Genomic DNA, 18066 nt, shown 5'->3' with positions numbered 1-18066 from the left:
TTCAGTTCTTTTGAATATACGCCACCAAGGGGTGCTGCTGGAGCATGTGGTGGTCTGGGGGACCACCATACAGTCTCCTGGAGCACCTGCACCATCCTTGCCAACACTTGTTATTTTCTGTTTTGTTTTGATGGTGGCCTAATTAGTGATTGTGGCGACACACAAGTGATATCATATGATATGTGTCTTTGTCTTTGACTGACTTCCCTTGGTATGATCATCTCTGGGTTCATGCATGTTGCTGCAAAAGGTTTGTTCTTTTTGTGGCTGATGATATTCCATTGTGTGTATCTGTCCTATCTTCTTTATCCATTTGTGTGTTGGTGAACAGTCAGGTTGCTTCCGTGTCTTGGCTGTCGTAAATAGTGCTGCTGTGAACACTGGGGTGCATGTATCTTTTCAGATTAGAATTGCTCTGGTTATATGCCCAGGAGTGGAACCGCAGGTTAGTATGGTGACTCTATTTTTAGTTTTTAAAGGAACCTTCATACTGTTCTCCATAGTGGCTATACCAGTTGGCATTCCCACTCACAGTGTAGGAGAGTTCCCTTTTCTCCACACCCTCTCTGGCATTTCAAAAAATAATCCTTATTTGGTCTTAGTTGCGGCACCCAGGATCTTGCATATTGGCACAGGCTGTTTGTTGCAGCATGCAGGCTTCTGAAGTTGTGGGGCTTACTTGCTCCACAGCATATGGGATTTTAGTTGCCCATCAGGGCTCAAACCCACGTCCTCTGCATTGGGAGGTGGGTTCTTAACCACTGGACCACCAGGGAAGTCCCTCCAGCATTTAATATTTGTGGACTCTCTGATGATGGCCGTTCTGACTGGTGTGAGGTGGTGCCTCAGTGTAGTTACTGCTTTGCATTTCTCTAATAACTAGCCATATCAAGCATCTTTTCACGTGCTTGTTGGCCGTTAGTTTGTCTTCTTTGGAGAAATATGTCTTTAAGTCTTCTGTGCATCTTTTGTTTTGGTTGTTTGTTTTTGTTATTATTGAGTTTTATGAGTTGTTTATATGTTTTGGAAATTAATCCCTTCTTGGTAGCATTGTTTGCAAATGTTTTCTTCCAGAATGTAAGCTGTCTTTTTGTTTTGTTTATGGTTTCCTTTGCTGTACAGGAGCTTTTAAATTTAATTAGGTCCCATTTGTTTAGTTTTGTTTGTATTTCCATTACTTCAGGCTGCTAAGTCACTTCAGTCGTGTCCGACTCTGTGCGACCCCATAGACGGCAGCCCACCAGGCTCCCCCGCCCCTGGGATTCTCCAGGCAAGAACACTGGAGTGGGTTGCCATTTCCTTCTCCAATGCATGAAAGTGAAAAGTGAAAGTGAAGTTGCTCAGTCGTGTCCAACTCTTAGCAACCGCATGGACTGCAGCCTTCCAGGCTCCTCTGTCCATGGGATTTTCCAGGCAAGAGTACTGGAGTGGGGTGCCATTGCCTTCTCCAATTACTTCAGGAGATGGATCCAAAAAAGTATGGTTGTGATTTGCATCAGAAAGTGTTCTGCCTATGTTTTCCTCTAGGAGTTTTATAGTATCTGGTCTTACATGTAGGTGTTTGTTTTTTCTTTTGGTTTGGTTTTTTGCTGTACAGCAAGTGGGGTCTTAGTTCCCCAACAAGGGACTGAGCCCACACCCCCTGCAATGGAAGTGTAGAGTCTTAACCACTGGACCACCAGGGAAGTCCTACATTTAGATTTTTAATCCATTTTGAGTTTATTTTTGTATATGGTTTTAGAGAGTGTTCTGATTTCCTCCTTTTACTTGTTGTTCAGTCATTTAGTTGTATGCAACTCTTTGTAACCCCGTGGACTGTAGCCCACCAGGCTCCTCTGTCCATGTGATTTTCCATGCAGAAATACTGGAGTGAGTTGCCAATTCCTTTTCCAGGAGATCTTCCTGACCCAGGGATTGAACCCGAGTCCTCTGCGTTGGCAGGTGGCTTCTTCACTGCTGAGCCACCAGGGAAGCCCCTCTTCTATGTAGTGGTCCAGTTTTCCCAGCACTGTTTATTGAAGAGACTGTCTTTTCTCCATTGTATTTTCTTCCCCCTTTGTCATCTGCCTGCCAGTGCAGGAGATGTAGGAGACCTGGGTTCGATCTGTGGGTCTGGACGATACCCTGAAGTAGGAAATGGCAACCCACTCCAGTATTCTTGCCTAGAAAACTCCATGAGGTTGCAAAGAGTCGAATACAACTGAGCAGCTGAGCACACTGCACAGTCTCCCCAAACCTGGTGAGGGCCAGGGAACCAGGTGATGTCCCTGGGCGGAGGCATGCCCTGGCCTTTGGGGTGGAGGATTCCTGGGCTGTCATGGGTCTGAGGCCACACACCAGCAGGGAGCAGTTTAAGGACTGAAGCACTGTAGTCCTTTGAGTTTGGGCTGTGGCCACATCCTGTTACAGCCAGAATTACTTGAGGTGGCTTGTGTGTCACAGGACAGTAAATTGTTTATAAGGAGAGCTGTGTTCCTTGTGGATAGTATTAAATACAGAGTCCTTTCTAGGGTTTCTACTAGGCCTTGAATTTGAAACTTCTCAAGTGAGCTGATGGACTTTGGGTCCATCTTGTGTGGCTCTGACTAGACAGGTAGGAGTCAATTCTTAGTTTAACTTCTGATTTTCAAAGGTTTGGGTTCCTTGCTTGCCCTCTGCTGTACCCTCACTGTGCCAGGAGCCTGTGGTCAGGACAGACCAGAGTGGGGGCTTAGGGGCCAGGGTTGGGGTGCCCAGTTGTGGCGTGAACCGCTCGGAGAACAGTGTGTTCCTCTGACTCCCCACACTCCTCGTGGGGGTTCTGTTGCTCCCCTGAGTATCGGGCTTCCTTCTGTCATGGAGCACAGCTGAAAATCTGCTGACACACTCCCCTTAACATAATTTGTGAACATTTGTGAACATTTTGGACTTCTAGGGGAAGAAGTATTTAAAAGTGGTGAAAAGGAATTCCAGCTTTTGCATCAGACCATTTGAAAATGATGCTTTCTCAGATCTTACATACTTTGCTGCACTTTAAATTATTAATTCAGATATTTCATACATTTTGCTATATTGGCTTCTTAGGTGCTCAGTGTTTATACATGAAAATACAGTTCTTGATGCTGAGAGGTTTGAAGCTCATTATTTTCCTAGCTGGTCACTATTTTCATTTCTGATCATAGATACAGATTGCTGATTAAAAATCAAATGCTAAAAAAATAAAAATAAAATAAAATAAAAATCAAATGCTAACTGTAAAATATACATACTGACTTCTTTTTATCATTTCAGAATTTCTAGAAGGAGGAGTTGGTCATATTGAAATGTTGTTTCGCTGCAACTATTTAGCTTTAGTTGGTGGTGGGAAAAAGCCAAAATACCCTCCGAACAAAGGTAGGTAAAATAATCCTGCATTTAATAATGCGTCTCACATGTAGTCCTGTCTTGAACTTTTTAGAGTATCTTTGTGTCTGGCCACACTAGATCTCCCCTGGTGGCCCTGTGACTCCTGAAGGGACAGAAGCATCCAGAAACAGAGTGCTCTCTGCTGTTCCCATGAGAAGAAACATGTGACCAGAGTCACTCTTCCCCGTGGCCACAGAGCACATGCTTTTCACTTGGGTTGACTGGATGGGGGCCTCCACCCCCATTTTGTCCTGGGTGTTCTGCGGTGGGTGGTCTGTGCTGTGAATTCCGTTGAAACCCAGGTGTGGGGAAGCGACTTGTGCAGAGAGCCATGGACTCATGGAAACGCGTAGAACAGAGAACAGCTGGGCTCTGGGTTGAAGAATGTTTTTCCTGGTGTGCATGTGTGAGCCTTTGTTCAAAGAGACGGCAGTGTAAAGGGTGTGGCTCTTTGAAAGTAAGGGAGAAACAGGAACTTTACAAGTTCAGCTGAATATCATGTGTCTGTAAATGTAGGTATCATTTGGGGCACAAGGAAGAAACCCAGTGAAGGAGAGTAGAGCAGGGGAAGAAGGTGGGGACAGACCCCAGGGCTTCAGGTGCCAGGTGAGGGTGTGGTTGGGAAAGCAACGCCAGTAGTTCTCAGGAACAGTCTCAGGAAGCAGTTAAGTATAAGGCTCAGCAGACGCGGCGGTTGGAAAAGAAAGGGGAGCCGTGTTCACAGAAGAGGCAAGAGAGGGAAGTGAGTGCGGGCATCAGGCAGATGTGAGAGACGGGAGGAGGCCTGGGTGGCCACTGCAGCCCTAGAGGGCTGTTGAGTTGGAGCCCACTGGTGACAGGCTCCACCATGTCAGGGGCCGTGGAGACCAGTCTCTCTTAAAGCTTGGTGGCAGAGGAAAGGAGTATAGCAAGGGAGGTCTCCCTACAGAGAATAAAGATGGGGGTGAGCTGGAGATCTGCCTGAGACCATGAAGTAAAGAAAGAGGGCGGGCACAGGAATGCACAGAGTTCTGTGTGGCCCTAGGCAGGGTTGGGCCTGACTGGCAGTTTCTCAGTAGAGCCTGGCGGGTTGTACGGATGTGATGTGGGAAACGGAACCCACTCTCAGGTTGAGGGTTTCCCTGATAACACGGGCCAAAGGGCAGGAAGCCTGGCTGCTGTCCAGGTCATTGCCAGCGTGGCGTGGATGGGCAGGACTGTGGCTGTGAGTCCTGGAAGAGGCCCCCCCAGAAGTGACAGTCCTGCAGCTGTGCTGGGGCCAAGGGCAGGTCTTGCAGTGGAACAGGAATTACCTGACCTGGGCTCTGTGGGAATAGGCACAGATTCTGCTGTTGGATCAGCCTTTGTCATATGAAGAATTTCATCGATCATTGGTGCGGAGTCAGGAGCCTGGCCCCACCTGTGGCACTGTTGGGGGAGGAGGGGGTCACTGCTCCCCACTCCCAAGGAAGCAGTGGATTGGATAATCTGGGGTCTCTCACCTGTAGCATCTTATTGTCAATAAAAAAAAATTCTGAAGTAAGAGAGTCTCAGGAATTTCACAGACTTAAAAGAAAGCAATTTTCTAACTGCACATTTTTCGTAAAATGTAAGCTTTTTGTAGTGTGCTAAAGGTGATTTTTAAGAAAAGAGCTTGGTCTTTATTAAACTTTTTTTTGGTAATGTCAAAATTACTTCTAAATATTTTCTTAATTGCCAGTTAAGATACACGGTGTTACAGTGTAAAGAATCTAGCTTCTTTGGTTTGTGAGAACAGAATAAAACAGGACTGGAGGAGACTGGTTGTCACGGTGACCAACAGGGTCCAGACAGGGTGCTGCTCAGGTAGCAGAGAGGCCCTTTCCTTTTTAGAAGGGAGTCCAGAATTTTGAAATACTGTTTTTGCTATTAACAACTATATTATTAAAAGACAGAATCCCACCCAGTACATTTTAAATTTCCAGTTCCCGGCAGCAAAGCAGCTCGCAGCCTTCAGAGGCCACAGGGAGTTGGCATTAACTGGTGTCCTTGGATTTTTCTCACTACCCAGGTCTCTCTTGTGAGTGAAAATTCATGCTGCTGCCTCTGGGGCTTCATCATGCTGTTCCCAAACATTTCTGCAAATGGGGTTCACCTGTTTTTCTGACACCCTTGACATCCTTGTGTCTGGACTGTGTCTAGTTTGAGCCAGTTCGTGTTGAGTTACAGACTTTCTGGTGTTAGGCTGCAGGGCCAGAGGAAGTTCATTGAGTCACCTTTTGTGTTCAAGAGTAGTGTCCTTTGCCTAGAAAAGTTGTGAGCATTTGGTTTTGGAAAGATGTTATTTTCAATAAGGAGCCGTCTACTCACATGTTGGTGCACTTTAAGGAGGAGCTGACAGGAGAAGTTTATCACAGATGGTGTTTCAAGGAGCAAGAAACAGTGCTTCATTTTTTACTGGTTATGAATTATAACTAACCTCTTCAATAGTAAATACGTTCTATGTTAATAATTTTGGCAGTTCTGGTAGGCTGGTATTCAGTTCTTTCTTGATTTGAAACTTAGATGACACTTACCCATTCTAACAAAACTGACCCCTGAATCCCACGGTCTGGACTGTTGTTGGTCACGTGTTGAGACCTTGAGGGGAACATTCTTTTCCTTCCATTCTCAGTCAGCTGTGACCTTACTGTGGAGGGAGCTTATTTCCCTCACCCCACGTGCCTCATACCCAGCTTTTCAAGTGGAGGAGAGAAGAGGTCTGGACACACACTCCAGGGTTGTCTGTAGGTTGTCTCAGCCCTTGGGACTTAAACTGCTGATCCATCCTGATGGAAGCTTGTGGTGTGAGCAGAAGGCATTCTCTAGCTTGAAGCAGAGCGAGAACTCGGGGCCGAAGAACCCTGGCCCAGGTTTTTATGTGTCTGATTGCCTTTCTTTTCTTGATCCAGGCTTATCTCCAGCACTTGGTACATGTGGTAGGGCTTGCTTTTCGGCTCAGTCTAATGGGACCCAGGAGAGAGAGGTGGAGAGAAGTTTGCCTGGAAGTTGGGCGAGGGTTGTTAGGGAAGAGGTTCGAGTGAGTGTGTGCAGAGAGGCAGAGGCTGGGCACCTGCATGAGCAGGCGTGCAAGAGAGTAAGGTGGGGGGGCGGGAGTGAGCGGGTGAGCAAGAGGCGTGGCTTGAGGCCTGGGGGCGGGGCCTGGGAGAGCTTTCTATCTAGGAGTTTATTTTGTAAGCTGGTCTATAATTTTTATTTATTAGAGAAAGACGTGTGGCCGGTGGTGGAAGACTCTGGGCCCACAGTTTAGATCCAGCCCTCCTCTGCCCTTTGCCAGGTTGCTCTGTGACCTTGGGCAGGTTGCCTTCTCTTGGCCTCCGTTTCTTCGTGTGTACAGATGCGGAGGGTAACTGCCCTCACCCCCACAGGTGTTCCTGATGCGAAGACTCCCTCAGGAGGGCCTCTGCAAGCCAGCCCCTGGCCTGTTCGTTGTCGTGTTCATAAATTCTTTCGTGTTTCAGTGATGATCTGGGATGACCTGAAGAAGAAAACTGTGATTGAAATAGAATTTTCTACCGAAGTCAAGGCTGCCAAATTACGGCGAGATAGGTAGGTTTGGTGTCTCATTTTTCAAGATAGAATAGTCACCTTCTCTGAAGATGGCTGAAATCATTTTATATTGAAGGAAGAGACGTGTTCCGGAAAATAATGTATAAAAAATAAGGCTGTAGTTTTTGACTCAAGAACATAGGACAGTGAGTTTCATTTGCCTCCTGGGATCATTTAGAGGTGAGCAGTCAGTGGGTGCACCTCCTTGGACCCGGCCCTGGGCTGGCCCTGCCCTCCAGCTCTCAGGCCTTCAGGGGAACCGTCCTCCCTGTTGGGTGCAGACTGAGGACACAAGTTTTGACCCCTGAATTGCCTCTCTCTTAGCCCACGCTTGTCCACATCATGCCTCATAAATGTTTCAGTTTGAAGGTAAAGGAAAACTCAGGAACTGCTCACAGAGAGTGTCATTGAATCTCACCTGTTGAAAGTAGCCGGTCTCTCCCAGACATTGTCGCTTGTGTTTAGTAGAACACAGGAGTTTTTCCTAGTATATTGATTGCAGTGGAGCAAAGCTTCAATTTGTATTGTGGCGTGGGGTGTGAATGGAGTCTGTCATCCTGCACTTGTAGGTAGACTTGATTCTTCCAGAAATGTCAACATTTAGGGCTTGTAATAATGCAAATCCTGGAGCCAAATCAAGGATCTGCTTTCTCACATTTCTGAATTGTCAAGACATGTCTAAAAGTGTGTTAAGATAGAATTTCTGGCTTTGTATCCTACTTGTTTCTTGCTCTATAGATAGAATGGTTGATGAGAATGTCCCACACCAGCACCCCACCTTGGGCTGTACCTGCCTCTTCCTGGGTGGGAGCCTCCTTGCCCTCGGGCTCCCTGCGGACCTGCTCTGCACACCTCGCTGCCCTGCTCCGGGGTCAGGAATGGGAATGATCCTCTTGTATGTGGTTGTTGGAGTGTTTCTGTTTCCAAATAACAAGAACAAAAGCCACAAAATGTTTGAGTTTCACTTTGTGGGAGAGAACATTCTGATGGTGTTTTCTTCTTTCCAGAATTGTGGTTGTTTTGGACTCTATGATCAAAGTGTTTACATTCACACATAATCCCCATCAGTTGCACGTCTTTGAAACCTGCTATAACCCTAAAGGTAAGAATCCAGAGGAGGACCGATGGTGGAAATGGGCTTCTTGAGTCCAGACCAAGTGGGATGCAGACCCGTGCTGGGCGCCTCTCCTCCAGGTGGTCTTGGAGTGACGTCACCCTCGTGGTGGGTCCTGGAGCATGTGGGGTGCTGGGGAAAGGTCTAAGAGGTGCAAGCTCCCCCCACTCCGCTGTGAACTTGCCCTGGGTCACAGCCCAGCCTCCTCACTATGGAACTGAGACCGCGCCTCTTACCAGAACTTCTGGGTCTCTCTCGGGACTTTTCACAGTGACTGTCAGCCATTCAGGAGCTCCATGGTGAGCCTGGAATCCATGGTCTCATTAAGTTCTGAGGCCTTTCCTTCTTGTTTTCTTCTTTGCATGTGGCTTTGTTACTCATTGTATCATCTTTACTTTGCTTTGAAACTTTTTGGATTTTTCTTCTAGCTTTATTGAGGTATACTTTACATAAAACTCACCCATTTTAAGTGCATCGTGTGATAAACTTCAGTCACTGTAAACAGTCGTGCAGCTGCCACCACAGTAAGAGCGGAACAGCCCCATCACCCCAGAGGCTTCCCAGGCTGCACGCTTCCCCACCTGACCTTCAGGTTTTGCCTTTTCAGATGTCTTTGCTGTCTTTCTCTTAGCTTACTATGTTTTAGATTCCTTCCTTTGTGTGTGTGTGTGTGTTGTTTTCATTTGTATTGCTGAGTAACATACTATCATATGGGTATACCACAGCTGTAGATCCACACCAGATTTTTTGGCTGTTAGGAACAGAAGCTGCTGTGTATGTTTACGTGTAGGTCTTTGTGTGGATGTATTTTTTTTTTCATTTCTCTTACATATATACTGAGGAGTACAATTGCTGGGTCATACTATAGTTATTCTTTAGATCCCACACTGTGTTAACGTACAGTACCTGTCTTTCTCTGACTTAGCAAAACACCCTCCATGTCATCCATGCTGTTGCAGATGGCAGGATTTTATTCTTTTTTTTTTTATGGCTGCATTGTATTCCATCAGGTGTATATCCACTCTCTGTGTTTGATTGGAGCATCTAGTCCATGTTGGAGAAGGAACTGGCACCCCACTCCAGTACTCTTGCCTGGAAAATCCCATGGGAGGAGGAGCCTGGTAGGCTACAGTCCATGGGGTCACAAAGAGTCGGACACGACTGAGCGACTTCACTTTCAGTCCATGTACATTGAAAGTAATTATTGATAGGTGTGTACTTATTGCCACAAATTGTTTTAGGTTGTTTGGGTAGGTCTTTTTATTCCTTTCTTCTTTTGTTTTCTTCTTTAGTGTTCCGTTTGGATTCCTTTCTCTTCTTTGTGTGTGTATCTATTATAGATTATTGGTTTGTAGTTACTATGAGGTTTAATATAGCAATCAGTATGTATGTGTGTGATTGTTTTAAATGGCTGACCTCTTAATTTCAGATGCATTTTAACGGCCCTACAGTTTCTTCCCTCTCCCCACGATTTCTGGCTTTGGCATTGTTTTCGTCTGTGTGTGTCCTTCGCCCCTTGCAGACGTAGACGGTCTCACTGCCTTTGTCTTCTGGCCTTCCCACTGGCGTGTGTGGCTGGTTTCACTGCTGCTCTGTATTTGCCTCAGCCAGCGAGCTTTCCCTGTAACAGCTTTCATGTTTCTACTTGTGACCTTTGCTTTTTTGCTTAGAGAAGTGCCTTTACCATTTGTTTAAAACTATTTTTTCTGCATTGGATTACTTTGATACCTTTTTTTTTTTTTAAAGTAAGTGTAAGATTTTTCTGGGCTCTATTCTGCTCCAGTGGTCTGTGTTTCTGTCCGTATGCCAATATCAGGCCACCTTGATTTCTGGAACTTGAAGATAATTCTTGAAATTAGGTAGAATAAGTCCTCTGATCTTGTTCCTGTTGTGTAAGAATTGAAGGAGCTGTTCTAAGACTGTTCACTTTCCTTGTAACTTGGTGACAGCTTGCCTGTTTCTTCAGAAAAGCCTGCAGAGTACTGATTGCACTTACTCTGTTGATGGAGGGAGGCAGGCTCCAGCCTGAGGTCATAGGGCAGCTCTCCCGCTGCCAGGCCTTTGGGTGTGTTACAGTGTTTTCCATCTATCGTTAAATTTATTGTCGAGTTTTGGGATTTTTTTATGTATTTGTTAACAGATTCATTTTTAGATTTTACAATTTTGCATTCTCCCAAAAGACAGACATTTGATAAAGTTTATTTAATAATAAGTTCAGCAAATGTTTGCAATTATGAAGCCATCTCGAGGGAGCAAACTCTGCTTGGCTCCCTGCTGCCCTTTACTGGGGGAGGATTTTGTGACTAAATCTTACTTTTTTGGTGAGACCTGGAAGCCCGAGAGTAGGTGTGGTTGTTTAAAAGCAGAAACATTGGGACAGTCCTGAGTCCTTGACAAGTTTCTTGTCCCTCTTTAGGCCTCTGTGTCCTGTGCCCCAACAGTAACAACTCGCTCCTGGCCTTCCCGGGCACGCACACAGGCCACGTGCAGCTTGTGGACCTGGCCAGCACCGAGAAGCCGCCAGTGGACATTCCCGCCCACGAGGGCGTCCTGAGCTGCATTGCTCTCAACCTGCAGGGAACAAGAATTGCGACCGCATCTGAGAAAGTAAGTGGGTGTCCCTGTCCCACTGGAGGTCATGCCTCTAGACTGACCTCGCCTGCTATAGGGTGCGGGCTCCTGGCAAACTAGCCCTTCCCTGAAGATCTCAACTCCCTGAGGTTCTTTGCTCAGAAAGCAAGTCATAGCTGACACAGAGGGTCCAAAGTCATTTTGTTCAGTCGTGCTCCGTCTGTTTGGCAGCGGAATTAGTGTTTCTCTTTCTGACTGGCTGTGGGAGCTAGAATTAAGATGCCATTTCCCTGGGTGGTGAGTGAACTGACAGCTCTCGGGGCATCAGACAGCCTAGGGCATCTGCCAGGGGAGCATGTGCACAGGACTCCGAGAGGGCCACATGTGGGCTTGGGCCCTGGGCTCCCTGACCCTCTCTCAGCCCCTGCCAGCTGCTGTCAGACTAAAGAGACTTCGGTTCGTTCTCAGTGACAATGGGGAAAGTTGAGTTTTAGGTTATGTGGGCGAGTTTGGGAAAGACTCTGATGGGCTAATGGGTTTGTGAATAAAAATCATTTCAAAAAAAACTAAAAAGTTGTGAATCTTTGATAATGAAACACTTCACTGTTTTTCAAAGGGGACCCTTATACGAATATTTGATACTTCATCAGGGCATTTAATCCAGGAACTACGAAGAGGATCTCAAGCAGCTAATATTTATTGGTAAGAAAGCATGTTGTTTCACCTTAGAGAAGGGGCCCTGTGTGATCTGGCGGGAAAGGCAGGACCACCCACATGAGGCTGGCAGGCTGCTGTACTGGAAGGAGCTGGGTTTTTAGTTCACTTTATTATTACTGATTTAACTCTATCATGGGAATACACAGAGAAGTAGAATATTACAGTTACCATGGACCTGTCATCATGCATTTGTCAGAATTTGCCTGTTTGATTTCATCTCTCCACTGTCCCTCCAGTTTATTTTTTTGGTAGCGTCTTCAGGCAGACACTGGAGGCCTTGTTAGCCCGTCCCTAGTCACTTCACCTCCAGTGAGGCTGACCTGGTCTCTCTGTGGTGGTTGTTACCACGTCTCACGGTGTCTGTAGCTCTGAGGGGGCTGCACCCCTGCTTGGGCAGGACCTCAGTCCTTGTGTCTGTGGCTTTTGCAAGTGTGGAGCTGCACTTGGGCTTAAGTGATACAAACGTAGCCAGTATCTGCATGTCGTGTCCGTGGGGCCGTCATGCAACCCACTCTCCCAACTATCTGCTCTGGGGCCCAGCCAGCCAGTCCGAGTGACGTCCCCCACCTTGGGGGCCAGATCATTGGAGGGGAGTTTTTCTTTCCTGGGCAGTTTGTTGCGGTGGCCTCAGGGCCCCTGGGGTGGCAAGGTGGTCTGCTATTGGCACCTGAGGAGGGGCTGTGCCCTGGTTTCGACTCTGGTAAAATGACTGTCTGTCCTGACCACGGGGGTGTTGGAGCGGGGGAGCTGAGGTCAGGGCTCGCTCCTGTGTCCACACAAGACAGAGACCCAAGCCTCATCTGCTTCCTCTGCAGCATTAACTTCAATCAGGATGCTTCCCTCATCTGTGTGTCCAGTGACCACGGCACGGTGCACATTTTTGCAGCTGAAGATCCAAAAAGGAATAAACAATCAAGGTAGGTTTCCCAGTTAGAAGGATGAAGCGTTGGCTGAGTGCTCGCCCACTGGGTCTGAGTCACAGGCCGGATGCTTCTCACTGGTCATTCATTTGATTTTCTAAAAACCAGTGCAGATTACTTGATGCTAAGACTGACATCACAACCCGCCCTGCCGTTAGCTCCTTAGGAAATCTGATGAGGTTCCAGGCACCTTCTGGGGAGGTAGAGCTTGGTCCTGGACTGCACAGTCCTCCTCGTGTTTGCTGTTCAGTCGATTTGGTGGCAGCAGGACCCTGTGCCCCTTCTGGTGGTGATGGTTTCTGGGTTTCCAATAGAGCCATTTGTAACAGCTTAGTTATTTTGTGTGAAAAATAAAAATTAAAAGCAAAAATAGAATTTAAATCATTAAGGCTAAGCCGACAGTAAGGAGAGCTGTATCTCTAACTCTGTCATGTGACCATCACTTCCTTTCTTTGCTTCTTTGTCCTCACAGTTTGGCATCAGCCAGTTTCCTTCCAAAATACTTCAGTTCCAAGTGGAGTTTCTCCAAGTTTCAGGTCCCCTCAGGCTCTCCATGCATTTGTGCCTTTGGAACAGAGCCAAACGCTGTCATTGGTAAGTGGTCCTTCCTGGGGAGAGTGGCCCAGGTGTGATCAGCGCCACACCGGCCTCACTGGTGTTCCTTCTTCTCTCCTGGGGGTCCTGTGCGTCCCTCTCGGGGCTCACGCAGCTGCCTGCCTTCTGGGGGTTCCTGGGAAGTTGATAGGGCAGATCATTTGGTCTTGGAACCAATGACCTAAGAGGGTTCTCCTGTTGCTGCACTCGCTGAGTAGGTACAGCTCAAGCCCCCAGAACAGTGGGTTCTCGGTCGAGCGTGCCCCTACCACGCGCAGATCCCTGAGGGCGGCTCAGCCTCCACTCAGGCTGCGCGGCGAGCTCAGTGCGCACTGCTTGCTTTTCACCCTGAGTGACGCGGTCTCCTCTGCCCAGCGATCTGTGCGGACGGCAGCTACTACAAGTTCCTGTTCAACCCCAAGGGAGAGTGCGTCCGGGACGTGTATGCGCAGTTCCTGGAGATGACCGATGACAAGCTTTGACCCTCCACCGGGAGCACCGCGGCCCCTGGGCGCCCAGCGGCCCCTTGAGCTGGGCCTGGTGACGATGGGCTGGAGGGACGGCCCGGGACCTTGCGCAAAGCCACTTGTGGCTGTTTTCCGAAGCCAGGCCTCCTGAGTCCAGTGTTAAAGGAAGAATCAGTAGGGCACGGGGACACTCCCGCCTGACTGCCGGCTTCACCTTTCGCTTCAGTGGTTCTGCCGCATCCGCCACCTGCAGCCAGGGCTCCAGACAAACTGGGGGCACGTTGAGAAAAGGAGGGACAACGTGAAATTCGTTTGTGGCGCCAGATTCCATCCTTTTTGCTGAGTCTGTGATGGAGAGGTGAACACACGTGCAATCTTGGTTCTTTCTCACCAGATATAAGTGGGATTATCACACCGGCAGCCTTAGGAGGAGGAGGGAGGAAGCAGTTCTCCCGCCTAAACTGAAGAAAGTTTAGAGTTCACAGGCTTGGTGTCTCCCTCAAGAGTCACATATCACATGTCCCCCTCTTGTTGGAGCCATTGGAATTGAGGCAGCGCCAGGCACGCCCCGTGAGCCGCACCTGTGGCCTCCTGGCGACACTCTGGGTCAAAGGGAGTTCCCCTTTACTCGTAGGGAACAGAGTAACGCGTAGACTTTAAAACTGAGTCATAGAAGAACGCAGCGCTTAGCTCGGAGGATACGAAGGGAAACCGGCGTCTCAACACAGCAGCGCCCGGTCCCGTGGGCCGCGGCCGGCCACTTCACTTCCCCTCTCACCGTCTTCTCTCCCCGTTTTTAAGAATAGCTGCACACTAACATTCTGGGAATGAGAGGCACATACTTTTTTTAACATTTGGTAACTAAAATAGGTTATGGGCTCTATATTGTTAGTACTACTTGAGGTATATATTTAATTTTCTTAAATTCCCTTTAAACTTAATTTTATGTTGATTTCAGGTTGCAAACATTAAAATCTGCAGCTGCAAGTTCTCAGTTCTGCCGGTTCTTTTACTGTCGTGTAATCAACTAACTTTGTCTGTGGATTTCAGTGTAAAGTATGCATGTTACTTTTATGTGTATTTCATCATGAAATTTAATTTTGCACACTTATTTGTAACATTTCTTTTAAATAAACGTGGCTAATTTTGTTGTATTCTGTACCCATCAAGGGAAGAGAATTGTATGTTATAAAACCACAGCCCCAGTTCTGTTGGACTGCAGGCTGCAGGAATGGCCCAGTGTGCTTCGTGGCCTGAACTGTCCACGGCTGCGAGGGGCCGGGGCCCGGTGGCAGCGCAGCTTTGGGAGCAGAGAGGAAGAGAGTGGTGTTGCCTAGCAGTGTCCGTCGTCTCTGGTCAGGAGGCTCTGTCTGAGGTCTCCTTGGGGGAAAGCCTGGTGTTGGGCCACCCATCAGTGTCTCAGCCTTAACTCTGGGCCCAGGAGTAAGAGGGGGTATTTCACATCTGTATGATCACTAGTTTAGATTTTCCGCAGTACAATGCCTGTAGTGTATCCAAATATACATCAAAGTAGGAAAAGAATTTTGCAAAGGTTGGTGTCACGGTGTGTGGAGATGCTGCAAGCTGGTGAGGAAAGCTGGGCTGAGTGAGCCCTGGGAGAGGCCATACCCGGAAACATTTCGTATCCAGAATGTTCTGGCACGTCCATTAAGAGCCCACAGTGTGGGAGCAGGTGCAGGCCCTGCCACCCCGGGCACAGCCTTGCATGCTTTGTAAAGTGACGGCACAGGGACACCCTGGGTGGTGTGTGAGTGACCCCCACCAAGAGGTTCTGGTTTGTCTTCTCGGGTTTCCCCTCAGGATGGTGACAGTACCACGTCTTGCCTGGGAAATGCCCTGGTAAGTCTCCTGGAGGGCAGGCTGAGGTCTGGAAGGCCGAGGGAGCGTGGCCTGTCCACCCTCCTCAGGCCTGGGCACGTGGCCTCACTTCGCCCCCTCAGGGAGGTGGCGGGAAGAGCTGTCCTGGCCAGTGGGCTGTTGGGTGAACCTTCCTCGGTTCATTTAGGGGCAGTAGCAGACTTGGTTTCTCAAACTGATAACCACTGATTTGTTGCCTAATGTAGGGAAAGCATGTTCTAAGCCAGGGCCACCTCTAATTCCCCCCTTGGCTGAATCCTGCCGGCCCCTGAACATGGGTACGGAGGGGCAGGCATGAAATTCTCGTGTCCAGGGCATCCCCAAGCCCCACTTGGTGGCTAGGCTGGACCAGCCTGATGTGTTTGTCCCCCAAATGTCCATGTGAACATTCGGGAACCACCTCTTGGGGCCCCGCGCACTGGGCTCTCCTGCCTGCTCTCCAGGCTGTGAACGGGGGGTGGAGGGAGGGCTCCAGTGTGTCAGGTGGGGACAGAGCCCTCCATCCCCTGCAGCCTCGCCCCTGCCGTGTCCCCGGCTCTGTCCCGTCCGTCTTCAGTGCTCACCACTCTGCTCACCATGGCCTGGGAGGTGCGGCCTACTCCCCTCCTTACTTGGCAGCTTGTGACACCAAAGCTTCTCACGTTTGCATTTACTTTCTGCAACCAAACCAAACTTGTAGGTGATTTCACACAACTTAGTCCCTGGCCTCTTTTGTGTAAAAAGTATTTCATCAATTTTAGTACTTTTGGAACTTATGCTGAAATTTTGGTCTTCAGAGTGGATCAAAAAACACTAATCACAATACAAAACGTTCATTGTAAGGTGAACACATACAAGAACATGACGTGGGAATCAACGTCACCCTGAGCTGCCATCTCCAGAGACGACCTTTGGAACCCCCATGCCTTCGGGGTGAAGTCTGTGATTCTCAATCGCATTATTGGGACCATTCTTTTAACAGTTCACAATTCAAGAACGTGTCAGGACGTACTATAATTGCCCAAAGGTGCCTACTTGTATTTTTTGCTTTTATAAACATTTTGGAAATGGAAATCCTTGTGCATACATGTTTACACACTTGTCCACCTATTTCTTTGGATAATAGAACTGGAATTGCCAGGCCAGAGGATCTATATGTGTAAGATTTATCATGCCCGCCATGATTGTGTCAACTTCAGTAACCAACACCTCATCCTCACCAGAAGGCTCTGAGCACAAGCTTTTTAATATTTGATAGAGAAAAAAGAGCTCTGATTTTTAGCCAGGTTGAGCGTTTTGGAATACATTTGCTGGCCATGTGAAATTATTTTGTATATTGCTTACTCATGCCTTTGCTTATTTTTCTGTTGGGGTATTTTGTTTATAAGGACTTTAAAAATAATCACCCCATGTCATTTTTTTCACTTTGTGTTTGTTTCAGTTTGAGGGGTTTTACTTTGCTCTTTATCTTGAATCTTTACATAGTCTGATTGATCAGCCTATTTCCTTTATGGTTTCTAGTATTGGCTCGTGATTAAAACAGAACGCTTTTCACTGGCGTCGATGTACGGGTCTTGTTTTCATCATTCAGTCTGGGCCTGATTTCCCAGCATGTAATGAGGAAAGGGCCTCATCTTTCTGCACCAGATGGTCGGGCACTGATCAAGCCAAGGGTGACTCAACCCCAGCTCCTCTTCCTGCCCCAGGTAGTGGTGTCTCATCCACCTTAACCTTCTTTTCTACTTTGGGTGAAAATTACATAGTTGCCCTACTACAGTTCCATCTTTCACCTGATTGGTTTATTACTCAGGGACTTACTATACTGCTTCATGAAGAACTATGTTCTGATTACATGGCTCTGCTGATCTTAAGCATTTTTTTTTCCCCAGATGAACTTGAAAGCAAGTGGAATAAAAGCTAAAAATAAAATTTTAGTGGAATTCCAAAAGCTCAAAAGTGATTGTTTCTGTTTCTGAAGAGCTGAGGGACAGAATGTATCAGGACGTGATAAGGATTTTCTCCCCGTCAGTAATGTAATATCACAGCGGGCACCGTAAGCGCACTACTATTCATGTTTGCTTGTTTTAATGGCAAAGCTGTTCAACTTGCGTGGGGAAAGCTGTGAGTCTTCCTTTTGTCCTTCCCATGTCCTCTGTTCCAAGAGGATCAGAATTATTTTATGGCGTTACAACTTGGAAACTGTGATGCTTACGTTTGGTTTTCTTTGTGTTTATCACGCACGGGGCTTGCTAAGCTTCTTGAATCTAGATTTATGTCTTTCATCAAGTTTGTGGGATTTCCTAGCTGTTCCCTCAAATAATGTCTTCTGCTGTTGTCTCTTGTTGGGATTCAAGTACGCATGTATAACATCTTATATTACCTCACTCAGTGATTATTAAGGCTGTTCATACAGTTTTTAAAGTATTTTTTCCTGTTTGAAAAAATAGGATCATGTCATTGAATACCACTAAATGACCTATTACTGCCCACTCTTCTTTAAAGGCTTTACAATATCCTTTAAACTTGAGATGAATCTAAAACTAGTTTCTAATTCTTAACTAACTTTTTCATTCGCTCATGCACATGAACAATTTTTACATCCTGTGCATATGTATAGTACAGGAGTTAAAGTCTTTGGTCATTCTCACATTTGGATCTTCTCAGAGCAAGTCTTCATTGATTTTCTTTCATTCTGTGTACTAGTCATATGGACCTGCGTGTCCTAGTACTGTGGGGTTGTATCTTGGATGTTGGAAATGGTATGTATGTTGTGGATTCTGTTTCGTTTCTCTGCGGAATGCAGGGTTTTTTCACTCTAAGCATGTAAGGGCTCTGGACCCACCTGAACAGTGCCCCGTGATGCAGCTGGGTGGGG

The 18066-nt window shown here is 47.3% G+C and overlaps 1 protein-coding gene across 1 annotated transcript in view; it reads left to right on the top strand.

Moving 5' to 3' along the window:
* The window catches only part of WDR45B (WD repeat domain 45B), a 26431-nt gene extending 9682 nt beyond the window's left edge, over positions 1-16749 (top strand). Inside the window, exons 3-10 of the mRNA XM_010856392.1 lie at positions 3271-3372; positions 6864-6951; positions 7959-8053; positions 10482-10672; positions 11253-11338; positions 12169-12270; positions 12746-12867; positions 13243-16749. Of these exons, the coding sequence (XP_010854694.1) occupies positions 3271-3372; positions 6864-6951; positions 7959-8053; positions 10482-10672; positions 11253-11338; positions 12169-12270; positions 12746-12867; positions 13243-13349 (893 nt within the window). The 3' untranslated portion in view covers positions 13350-16749. The remainder of the gene's footprint in view (positions 1-3270; positions 3373-6863; positions 6952-7958; positions 8054-10481; positions 10673-11252; positions 11339-12168; positions 12271-12745; positions 12868-13242) is intronic.
* The last annotated feature ends 1317 nt before the right edge of the window (positions 16750-18066 follow it).

This window comes from Bison bison, unplaced genomic scaffold, assembly GCF_000754665.1.
Source record: "Bison bison bison isolate TAMUID 2011002044 unplaced genomic scaffold, Bison_UMD1.0 scf7180017864371, whole genome shotgun sequence".
Classification (NCBI taxonomy): domain Eukaryota; kingdom Metazoa; phylum Chordata; class Mammalia; order Artiodactyla; family Bovidae; genus Bison; species Bison bison.
This window is presented reverse-complemented; position numbering and strand designations above follow the sequence as displayed.